This window comes from Bufo bufo, chromosome 3, assembly GCF_905171765.1.
Source record: "Bufo bufo chromosome 3, aBufBuf1.1, whole genome shotgun sequence".
NCBI classification, from domain to species: Eukaryota; Metazoa; Chordata; class Amphibia; order Anura; family Bufonidae; genus Bufo; species Bufo bufo.
The window spans coordinates 569434370-569447134 of NC_053391.1; the positions used below are offsets into that span (position 1 = coordinate 569434370).

The 12765-nt window shown below is 41.2% G+C and overlaps 1 protein-coding gene across 3 annotated transcripts in view; it reads right to left on the bottom strand.

Moving 5' to 3' along the window:
• Positions 1 to 3669: 3669 nt before the first annotated feature.
• The window catches only part of LOC120996034 (retinol dehydrogenase 16-like), a 119943-nt gene continuing 110847 nt past the window's right edge, over positions 3670 to 12765 (bottom strand). For all 3 annotated transcript variants that reach the window (XM_040425692.1, XM_040425694.1, XM_040425693.1), the window contains 2 exons: positions 4775 to 4938; positions 3670 to 3985 (listed from right to left, as the gene is read on the bottom strand). In XM_040425692.1, coding sequence (XP_040281626.1) covers positions 3792 to 3985; positions 4775 to 4938 — 358 coding nt within the window. In that variant the 3' untranslated portion in view covers positions 3670 to 3791. The remainder of the gene's footprint in view (positions 3986 to 4774; positions 4939 to 12765) is intronic.

The following is a 12765-nucleotide window of genomic DNA, read 5'->3' on the forward strand; positions in this document are numbered from 1 at the left end:
AAGTACAAACATGTTGCCAGCGGCAACCACATGTGAGGCAACAAACCAGCAGCCCTCACCATGTGGTTGACAACAGACCAAACCGCAGGCAACTGCATGCGGGTCCAGGAGTCGCGACCATGACCATGGTCGTGACAGGTGGATCTTCTGTATTGTAATAGACTCTCCCTCTTGGTGTTCTTTGCCCTCAAGAAACTCCTCCTTTTTTGTCACGGCTATGTCATGGTCTGGTGCTGTGTGATCAAACTGTACATTTCAGAGTGGTCTTTTATTGTGCAATATTCATGCTGTCTAATCAGCACCTTGATATGCCGCACCTGGGATGTGGGATGGATTATCTCGGAAAAGGAGAAGTGCTCACTTACACAGATTTAGACAGATTTGAGAGTAACAATACACAATATTTGAGAGTAATGGGTCTTTTGTGTATGTAGAAAATGTTTCAGATCTTTAAATTCAGCTCATGCAAAATGGGAGCAAAACCGAAAGTGTTGTGTTTATATTTTTGTTTTGTTCAGAGTAACTGCACCGCTGAATGGCAAATAGTATATATTTTTTTGCCACTAATACACGCCAAAAAGGGCTGTAATTTTCTCACTTCACCACACAGTGGCTAATAAGCCCTTTTTTCCCCACTAATGTAAGCCAAAAAATGCTTTAGAACATACTGTATAACTGCACTGCACAAGGGCAAATAAGACGTAGAAATATTTCCTTGTAATAAACCCTGTTAATGGCTGTATCACACAGCACTTGCACCCCAATAACAAGAACGGTTTGCTGGAATTACAGAGCTGTATAATGGCAATATGGATCCGAGTCAGTGCAGCAAGGTGTAATAGGATTGTTCCTATTACCCAGGCTGTAACCTCCCCTACTGAACCCTGTTCTGCTTTAATACTGTGGAATCATTCCTCCTATCCTAGCCCTGAACTTCTATACAGCAAAATAAAAGTTTTAAAGTATTTTCTAGCACTGTCCCTAGCGCCTACTGAAGTCTCTCCCTGCACTTATTACACTGGAAAATGGCTGAATCCAAGATGGCTGAGGCCATTTATAGGGCTGTGACATCACAGGGCTGGCTGGCTGCTGATTGGCTGTATGCATGGCATTGTGGGTGATCCCTCATTCCCAGAGTTTCTTGCTCCATGTCCTAACATGTGCAGCAGCCATTTTAGGAAAAAATGCGATTAGTTACCACGAAGCATGAGGAAATTCAGATTCGGTGCAAATCGAATTTTTCCTGAAATTCGGATCGAATTCCACTTCATCAACTTCGATTCGCTCATCTCTAGTGTTAATGCATCAGGACTTACCACAGGTATTCATTCCTTGGGATATTTTTAAATCATGACCGGCAGGTGGGCCCTAAGGACTGGAGTTGAGGAACACTGGTTTAGATAAACTCATCACAGTAGCTCAGGCTGGATGATAATTGTGATGGTTTGGGGTAACACCAAATTATGGTGTAATATGTTGCATCATGGGCCACACCTCATTATTCATGAGCTCAGATAATTTCTCTAAATCTAGATGCACCAAATTGCACTACATTTCCTCCATAATCTAGATGCACTCACATTAGTAAGTATGGGCCACTAAGGCTACTTTTTTCAAGACATACACATGTGGGGGTCATTTACTATCAGATATATGCCAGTTTTCTCCAGCTCATGCCAGGTCTAAAAAAAGGGCCATGGCATGGGCAGGGAAGGGGACAGGTCGGCTGGCACGTTCATTCATCACTTTCTGCGCCTACTTTAGGCATAGAAAATGGTCTAAATTTAAGCAAGCAAGGATGTTATCTTACAATTATACCGGCGGGGAAAACCGGCGCCTCTACATAACTTTGCCGGATTCAACACCAGCTGAAGGAGCCTGACTCAAATATCGATCTTAATAAATGACCCTATTATGTTTACTGTGTATGTAAATACATTTCCTTTGCAGATTGAAAAATAAACGATAAATCATGTAAAACGAGAGCTGTTTTCATACGGAAGCAAGATTTTTAGTGTGTTTATTAGAACAATTCAGATTACATGAAAAAGGCAAGCTGCTGAAATGTGTTTATAGCTAGATATCATTGCAGGCAGCATAGGACTGGGATTCCGGTGTCCACCAGAGGAAATTATTATTGAGGTCCAAGCCCTATATCATTAATAAACTTTAATAGGTTTTGAATCAAAGAAATAGACCCTAGTGGCAAGTGATTAGATCCAATAGCAGCCAAATGTTTTTTCTCCTGGATCTTTGGAGCCGAATGCAGTGTCCCACTCCATAGTAGTATTTGCATAATGTTAATTTATGATGTATGTAAATTTGCTGTAATTCCTTCTTACAGGCTGGTGTTCTCTTACATGTAGACACACCCAGTCACCCCTAGGTGGTGTTGGCACCAGAGAGAGAGAGAGAGAGAGAGTATAAGGAGAGAGTAGTAGAGATAAGAGCATTACCTCAGCCTATAGACTCAATTAGCCCCCTACGGTGCCCGTTCACAGTCTACAGCAAAATACAAGCTGTAAGCAGAGCAGCATTCCTCTATGGACAGTGTGGACATGTTATTAGTAAGCCAGGAAGGCAAGTTATATGTACCGGCTGTGTGAAGCAGAGAAGTTTATTGATGTATACTCCACACCTGGAAGCAAGGGCGTAACTACCATAGCGGCAGACCATGCGACTGCTATGGGACCCAGGGCAAGAGGGGGCCCAGTCTTAGTTGGGATTATCTCCTCTTCTACTGGAGATTAAAACTTGGTCAGGACTCCAAACTCTAAAGGAAGTACTTTTAGAAAATAAAGCAGTGGAATAAATGGCCCAAGGGTCATTGAAAAGGGTTTAGGCAGAAACCAAAACCCTTCTGTCCTGTCTGGGGGGCCTGGTTTGATCCTTGCTATGGGGCCCTTACTTCTCTTTGTAAGCCACTGCCTGGAAGATAGTCAGCCAGAAGTTACAATAGCCTGAGTGTGACCAGAGTCAATACCTCACCAAGAGCCTGTTATTAGGATTACAGATACAACTAATAACTTGTGATGTCCTTTGAATAGATTACAACTAGTGCTTTGCATTGCAATAATCTGCACATCGACCTCAATGCAAGAGATTCTCAGTAAATGTTCCATTTATTTAAATGGTGTTACAGGGCGCAGGCTTTGCGCTCCTTCCTTTCAGTGCCGCCGGCGCCCTGCGATATGTTCTGAGTGAGGACGTGCGAAGGCCACTACTTTCATGCTTCTCTGTGGCGCGGTCGCTGCTCAAATATGGAATCGGACTCTGGGCCTACTGGAGGATCCTCTGGTACTGGCTAGTCCCATCTTGATTGTAGTTTAGGTGCAAAGGAAGAGAAAGAACAATTTCCAAAGCACATTACTAGGGCCTCCAAGGAGGTCTTATAGTGCCTTATGATGGTAGAAGATATCCTTTGTACATACAGAGTCTGATGGGACATGCAATGATTTTTTACTTTCACATTTGAAATTGGAGACATATGGAGGTATAGCCTACGAGTGCTGTGTATGTATATATATATATATATATATATATATATATACACATATGCACACATAAAAAACAACCACAAGATACATTAATGCTGCTGTTTGTTTGGTTCATATTTGGCTTGCATAGAGTCCTATAGGGAAAAGCATAAAAAAATTCCTACTTTTTGGAATCTACCTCATCTAACATGGACTGGAATTATAGCAGTGTGAATTTAATACAATTACGTAGTGCTTTTACAACATGGCACAATCTCTATTTACTTTAGTACCAGTCTGAGCTGGTCTTAAAGTTTATTTTTGCGATAAGAAAAAATCTGCTAATGCGGAAGGGCAGTAGGAAAGAGGTATGAAGAAGAGTTTGGCATCCAAGCCAGCAGAATAGCGTGTATGTGGGTTGACAGCAGTCAGGGCATGTTCCATACAGTCCGTCACCAGATGAATCTTCGTGTTAATATTATTTAGGCTTTCAACAAAGCTGTTGCAATCTAGGAAACAAGAAATTGCAGGTTTAGTTACTGTAAGAACAGCTGCAGACCCTAGTCAAGGGCATTGCTCCTTAAGGCCTCTTGCACATGACCGTATGCCCTCCGAGATATACAGTCCATGAGCGGGCCATATGTCCTGGAGCGGCATGGATCGTGTGCACGGGAGCACACAACATCATAAATTACAATGATGCTGTGCACGTCGGGCCACCCGTGGGACTATTGTCCCGCACTCATAAGATCATATGAGTGCGGGACATTATCCCCGCGGGCGGTCCGACGTCCACAGCATCATTGTAATCTATGATGCTGTGTGCTCCGTGCGCACGATCAATGCCGCCTTGGGGACATATGGCCTGCTCACGGACCATATATCTCGAAGGGCATACGGTCGCGTGGAAGAGGCCTAAAGGTGATAGATCTATCCAAAAAATTTTTTTTTTTATATATGGCAATTTTGCAGTTTTTGACTTTGCTGAACAAAACTAGACATAGACTAATAATGGTAATCTTCGTGCCCTTGTCAAGAATTTTTTTTTTTTTTTTTTTTTTACTTCATCTGTTCAGAAAATGTATGGAAAAACCTAGGATGCAAAGTTATTAAAATCTCGGTCAACCCCTTTAAGTCTAAAATGCATGTCTACAATTTGTCATTGTAGCTGAACAGCCCAACAGGTATGCTCACCAATGTATGAGTTAAAATCCAACTTACAAAAGTTTGAATCAATCAATCTATCTATCTATCTATCTATCTATCTATCTATCAGGGTACTTTTAATGGGAACGTACATCTTTCAAAGTATTGCTGGCCATAAGCAGTACGAATTTCTTCTGAGGACCTCTCCCAGATCTCACGTAGTTTTCCTACAAATGATTCTTGGTTAGTTATTAATGTTTTGAAGTAGCCAGGTTCTATGATACAGACTTTCACACCAAATTTGTGGAGTTCATGTCTGAAAGAAATACATGAATAGAGAATTAATAGGGAAGAATTCCTACTCAACTACATTTAAATCACAAATCTAACACAAAAAAATGGCAATTTAGTAAAAATCTAAGTTTGAAGAAAAATTGTAAAACAAAGATTTACTTTGCAAATGAAATTATTATTATTATTATTATTATTATTCTCCTGCTCTTTTGTGATTCTTGATTACTGTATTTTTCGCCCCATAAGACGCACTCCCCCCCCCAAACTGGGGGGGAAATGCCCCTGCGTCTTATGGGGCAAATACTAATAAGCACTTCCTAGGTGCGTCTTATGGGCAAGTGCATCTTATAGGGCCAGAATTGTGGTGCAATTTTGGTGCAAAATGGAGCATCTTAATGCCAAGCCCCACGCCCCACCCCTTTTATCTAAGATACTCAACTGGTTAAGAATATTGAGAAACTCTAGATGTCACAAAATGGGTCAATTTGTGCAACTTGTTAGACAGATTTTTAGAAGACACATTGCTAAATCTGGGTCAATGCTTTTTTTCAATTTTAAAACACATTTTTAAAAATACATTAGTAATTGACATGTTTTATGGCTTTCATTTACAAATTTTTGGAAACATTTTTACATTTTGAGCGATTTTTTTTTTACTGCCATTTCTGTAGCATGCTCTGTTTTGATGAAAAATGCTACTGACCACAAAATCACTTCAAAATCCAAAACTCAGTCGTGCATGTAGACATTTTTCCTCTGCACCTCATTAGGCCATTTATTGACTCCACGTCCTGTGCATATACCAGTATCCGGATCATAGCATCAAATAATTTACACCAAACGCTTGTACCACACACAATCGTCTATGTACATACACAATAGGGACAGTGTTTAACAAAAAATCTGCTGATGGCTTCTGTGTTGATTACTTGTTACACTACAGTCAGATGCAGATTATAACCAGAGACAAATAATGGGGATTTATCAAAGTGTTGTAAAGGAAAACTGGCTTAGTTGCCCATAGCAGCCAATCAGATTCTACCCTTCATTTTCCGATTAAGCCAATTTTCTTTTACACCAGTTTTGTTCTGTTCAATATATTTCTGATGGACAGAACAGATTTCTAACAGTCAGAAATTGCTGGTACATTTTCACCCATTGTTGCCATGATTGATCATTTTCAGTTAGCTCCACAGCATAAACCAGGCATCCTCAAACTGCGGCCCTCCAGCTGTTGTAAAACTACAACTCCCACAATGCCCTGCTGTAGTCTGATACCTGTAGGCTGTTCGGGCATACTGGGAGTTGTAATTTTGCAACAGCTGGAGGCCCGCAGTTTGAGGATGCCTGACATAAACAGTATTAGTGACTTGATTGTCAGGGCGAAGCCTGATGACGTTTCTCCTACCGGGTCCTGTCAATGAAAGTGGTGAGGGGGCAGCAGTTCCAGAGAGAGCAGAGCCTCAAGGAGTAATGACAATCCGTCTGTTAAATCCGTTAGATTGCTCCAAGGCTTATTTTCATTTATTAAAACCATATTTCTCAGCAATGCGGGCGCATATGAACATAGGACCAACACAATTGCCTTCAGCTGCCAAGCACACATGTAACAGGTCAGCCAGTTTCATAAGTACAAATCTGCTGACAGATGTCCTTTAACAACAGGTGACTGTCTTTTGATGCAGGGTGGTGCGGGGTCACAGTATGCAGCGGTTTTGGTGTCACTCCATAGAGACGGGTTAATGGCTCCTGTAGCATTCCTGCTCTAAGAACTGGCAGCATGATCAAACGGGACTCCCCTCTGTGATTGACGATCCTGACAACAGGTTTACCAATGACCTAATTGAAGACTGGGGGAGCAATTTGCAGTCAGCCCTGAGGACCTACAAAGGACCCCAGGGCTGTCTGTATAGTAAACCTGATGTTAGGGCACACTAACGCACTACAGCAGCCTGTGTCATAGTGGTTTCATAATAAGATTTTAAAAATAAAGTATAAAAATGTAAAAAATAAAAAATAAAAACTTCATTATTTAGTATAAAATAAATATATTGTGCATAATTTAAAACTACATGTTGGGTATCCACTATAGATGAGTGAAGTTTACAAAAATTTGATTTGGTCGCTTCACCGAATTTCTCCAACAAATTCAGTGTATTAATTCAGGTCTGTCACGGCCTGCCGTTAAACTTTAGAGAGAATGTATCTTGGTCTAAATCACTGTGCATTGCAGTAACGTAGCGGTCAGGGGAGGAAAAGACCGCAGGGCAGGATTTAAATACAGTACAGCAGACAAGGAGGCTGAAGCAGATACCGGCTATATTAAAGGGCAAAATATTACGTCTGGAAAATCGGATTAACAGTATTGTGCCGATGCACCAGAGGCGTGATCGACAAATGACAGAAACAGTGTAAACAGGTTTACATAAATTTATAGGATAACTGAACTTTGCATCCAAACAAAATGCGCTCTAAACAGCAAACACATAAAAATGCAAGCTACTCTCCTTTAATATACACCTGTCTGTCCCTGCTACTCAGGTCACGTTTCAAAAATGCACTGACTAAGTCTCCTGCTCTATGTCCTACCACAGATTACCACCGATGCACACTCACAGTTCTGCAGGTAGCTGCTTGTCTTGGTCTGGCACGTGAAGGCAGGTGCAGTCTGGTTCCTGATCTGGTCACTTGCTTGTCCCAGCGTGGTCTTTTCTTCTCTCTCTCTAGAGTGCAGGTGCAGGAATCCACATAGTCCAGCTCTGACAGGAGTAACCCGTCCTGTCACAGGTCTCTGAATTGAACACTTTGCAGTCTCTGTGTGTTCCTCTGGAACACACTTTGCAGTCTCTGTTGACCTGTCCCCAGCAGCCAGGAAAAATCACTTTATAGTCCCTGTAGCTCTGTCCCACAACAGCAGACTCTCTCTGTACACCTCGGCAAGGACGCAGCCTCCAGCTCTCTAAGCCCGGGAACTTGAACTCCTCCTACATCCTCTGGATCAACAACTTCATTCTTAAAGACACACTGGCCTCTTGTGGCCAGAAGAAGACATAACAGTTTGTGTGAAATATTATCACTGGAGATGCACTTGATAATTCTAGGGGCTGACCCTTACATGCCCCCCCACTTGAAGGTGGCCGTCCTCAGCCTTGCTATATAGTCCATGAGAAAGGAATGGTTAATACAACTTCTAAATGGCAGTACAACATTGTCCACAATACATACAGGGGGACCAAATGAACTCATCGGCAGCGTACCTGTTTGGTGGAAACCCTGCAGTAAGCCTACTAGATCTCCGGAGGTTTTGACTATCTGTTAAGACCTGACTCTCCCCACTGGCAGCTGCCAACCTGGAGTCATCCACTGCAGTAAGAGATTCAGGTGTGGTCGAGGGTTCCTCCTCACTGCGAGCCGGTACTGGTTCTGTGACAGGAGATTCATCACCTGTGGCCTGGGAACTTTCCTCAGTGTTAGGAACGGCCCACCAGTCTTCACTATCGTTTTCATCGGGGATAATAAAGTCTGAGGACGGGACAGAATCTTTCTATTACACTCCCTACACTGTCTGTCCCTTCCAAACACCCTGCATTATTAGTCGCTATGGATACCGAGAAGGCATTAGATCGTATTAATTGGTCATTCGCTTTCTCAGTCTTGGATCGCTTGGGATTTACTGGCTACCGCACAGATTCCATCAAAACACTTTACAATGCCCCATCGGCTAGAGTGTTGCCGAATGGTATGTTATCTGATCCCTTTGAGATCACAAATGGCACCCGTCAAGGATGTCCATTATATCCTTTGATATTTGTACTTACCATCAAGCCTTTACCCCAGGCGATCCGACAACACGAATGCATTAAAGGTCTGCAAATGGGATCCTTTATGCACAAGATATTAGACGTTATCCTCTCCCTAACAAACCCAGATACTTCTCTATAATCTAAGAATTTGGTAAACTCTCCTATTACAAATTAAAGCTTGAGAAGTCACAAATACTCCCACTTAATATTAAGGCCCAAACCTACCTGTATAGTAGCCTGAAGCAGAAATATGCATTTGACTGGCAATCTACACATATAAAATATTTAGGATTCCACTTGACTCCCTTGATACAATCCCTGTACAAAACTAACGTCCTCCCACTGTTAAAATCCATAGAACAGGCACTGAAAAACTACTCTTCCCTAGAAATATAATGGATTGGGCGCATAGCATCCTTTAAAATGTCTACATTACCCAAACTTATTTTATATTGTATATATTTTCCATACCCTACCCATTTTACCACCTCAGAACTTCTTTCAAAAAGTTACCCAGTTACTAAACAATTATAATTGGCAATCTAAAAAATGCAGAATAGCTGCCCAAATACTATGAAAACATAAACATAGTGGGGGCATAGGAATGCCACATATGTATGATCACTTTTTGGCCAATCAAGTGTCGCAAATGAGGAAATGGTGGGACAGGGATACTTCCCTCAGCTGGGTGCAAATGGAACAGTCCGCTATACCATCAGGCTCTCTGAAATACCTCTTGATAGAATCCCTCTCCACACATTTCCAGACCCTCAAAAATATACCTGCCATGATTAGTTTCTCAATTAAAAACTGGAAACAGTTTCATATGAGAACATCCAGAACCACTCTCAACCTTGCCCAATGGGCTACATTGAGAGCTTTAGAATTTTTTGTCCCCCACTTGGACTTGCGGGCCTGGGAGCTGAAGGGCTTGGACTCTGTCTTCTCACTTTTTCAAAGGGAAACGCTGAAGCCTTACATATCGATCATGCAGACGTATGATATCTCTAAACATTACTTTTTCAAATATCTTCAAATTATAAGACATGTACTTCTCCGCCTCAGTATGCGCCAAACTATTCCAGATGGGGAAAAACCGCCCAGATACGATAACAGGTCTTAGACCTATATATGATCTCTTGGGTGAGAAAGGCAGACTTCAAAATAAATCTCCCCTGCTGTCTTGGGAGTTGGATCTCAAAGACACCTACTCAGAACTACAATGGGACAAAGCATTTATACACATCTCAAAATACTTTAGGTACACGACACACTACGAATCAGCAATTAAAACCATTCTGCGATGGTACTACCCTCCAGAAAGATTACAACGTATGTTTCCGGGGGTATCCGCAGAGTATTGGAGAGGTTGCGGGTGTCGAGGGACTCTTTTCCACATTTTGTGGGGTTGTCCACACCTCACTCAACTATGGCAAGATGTTTTTTCTTTGATTTCTAAAATCGCTGGAAATAATTTTTCTCCCTCCCCGTCAATGGCACTTTTATTCATAGGTTTAGATGCTATACCATTGCAAGGGAGAATAATCAGTGCACACATCTGTCTTGCTGCCAAATTGGCAATAGCCCATCACTGGAAATCACCTTGTATGGCAGAGATCAGGTCAAGGATTGACAAGACATGCACGTATGAAAGGATAATGACCCTAAAAAATCACTGCATAGGCAAATTTGAGAAATATTGGGCAACCTGGATAACAGAGAGCTGGATTACTTTCAACTGAGTCATAAGTCAGGCGGTCGGGTGCACCTGGAGGAAGACTGAGAGGAGGATTAAAAGGGAGAAAGAAGAAAAAAAAAAAAACCTGACGGTAATAATAATACGAGTCTGTATATTTACAATCTCTGAATTTTGCATATAGTCCTTTTGTTCGATTTTCTTTCTTTCTATTCCTTATACAGGCATTGTCATTTTCTGTTTCTTTTACATAAAAATGTAAAACCAGAGACAGACTTGAACGAAAGTGACACAATATAATGACATTTGTATGTTTGCTCATGCAATTATTCTGTACAAGTGTTGACTCAAAAATAAAGATTAAAAAAAAAAGAAAAAGGGGATATATCCGGGTTCAGCTCTGAACCCGGACAACCCCTTTAACTATAAATGGCACAGCAGTTGAACTAAATGCGCCTATATATTAGACCACCTGTTGACAATGAGTCTGATGCACAGTCAGTATATGTATAACAGAACAGATTAAGAATGAATGGCACAGCAGTTGAACAAGATGCACAGTGAGATTACACAGCCAGCACTGTCCCTGCAGTCTCCCTATGCTCTCCCTACAGTATCTAAAAACTTTCTATATGATATCCCTGTCCCTGCACTGTCCCTATATATTATTGTACAATTAAAAGCTTTCTAAAACACTGTCCCTAGCGCTTTCCACGTCTCTCCCTATGCTCAGTTCACAGTAAAAAGGCAGCGACCGCACTGGTTGAGGCTGTTATAAGGCTGTGACATCTGCTGATTGGCTGGCTGAACGTCATTATGGGTCATATCGCATTCCCGGGCTTCTTACTTTCACTGTGTAACATGTGTAGCCACCATCTTAGGAAAAAACTATTTGTTACAACGAAACGCAAAGAAATTCTGATTTATGACGAATAAAATTTTTCCTGAAATTCAGATCAAAGTCAATTCATTTCACTTTGATTTGCTCAATACTATTATCCACAGAACTGTAATTTAAGTTAGTGTGAAACATGAACAGCATAAAAATACGCAAAAAATTAAGTAAAAAAATAGTTTTTTTGATTTGTGATTATTGTTTGTATGAGGAGGATGAAAAATGATATACATATATATCAATTTAATTTGAATGCAGAATTTTGTTGTTACATTCTTATGGTTTTAATATTTCCATAGTGCACGCAAGATTCAATGTACAGGGTGGGCCATTTATATGGATACACCTTAATAAAATGGGAATGGTTGGTGATATTAACTTCCTGTTTGTGGCACATTAGTATATGTAAGGTGGGAAACTTTTCAAGATGGGTGGTGACCATGGCGGCCATTTTGAAGTCGGCCATTTTGAATCCAACTTTTGTTTTTTCAATAGGAAGAGGGTCATGTGACACATCAAACTTATTGGGAATTTCACAAGACAATGGTGTGCTTGGTTTTAACGTAACTTTATTCTTTCTTGAGTTATTTACAAGTTTCTGACCACTTATAAAATGTGTTCAATGTGCTGCCCATTGTGTTGGATTGTCAATGGATACATTTTATTAGGTGTATCCATATAAATGGCCCACCCTGTAGACATGTGGGGCATGTACAGTATGACCTCAGATAATCTGACATCTGCTGACTGCTGGCATTGTGACCAATCGTCACATGTGATGTTGAAAACAGTATTTATTTTGCAGTTTGGTCTGGGATCTGTATTTTTTCTATGGTCTGGCATCTTTATGTTTTGGGTGCGGTCTGTGCTTATTTTGAGCTCAGGGTTCCGAGTCTAAGGTCTTTTTACTTTGGAGTGCGATGAAGGAGCCATTTGCTTGTGATTCAAATATATTAAGTTATTGGGGTTACGGTGCATGGTTTATGTTTATGAGTGGAGACATGGTAAACAAAAAAAAAAATCTGTCATTACTTATAGAGATTAGCGAATCGTAGTTGACGAAGTGGAATTCGATCCGAAATTCAGGAAAAATTTGATTTGTACCAAAGTCGAAATTCCTCACGCTTCGTGGTAACAAATCGGATTTTTCCTAAAATGGCTGCTGCACATGTTATAAAGTGAAAGTAAGAAGCCAGTGAACAAGGGAGCACTCACAATGCCATGCATGCAGCCATTCAGTAGCCAGCCAGCCCCTGTAATGTCACAGCCCAATAAATAGCCTCAGCCATCTTGGACTCTGCCATTTTCCAGTGTACTTAGTGCAGGGAGAGACATGATAGGCGCTAGGGACAGTGTTAGGAAAGACTTTATTTCGCAAAAAAAAAAAACGATTGTTCAGGGAAAGATCATTCAAAGTGTAGGGAAAGGATAGGGAGGCATTATCCACACTATAGG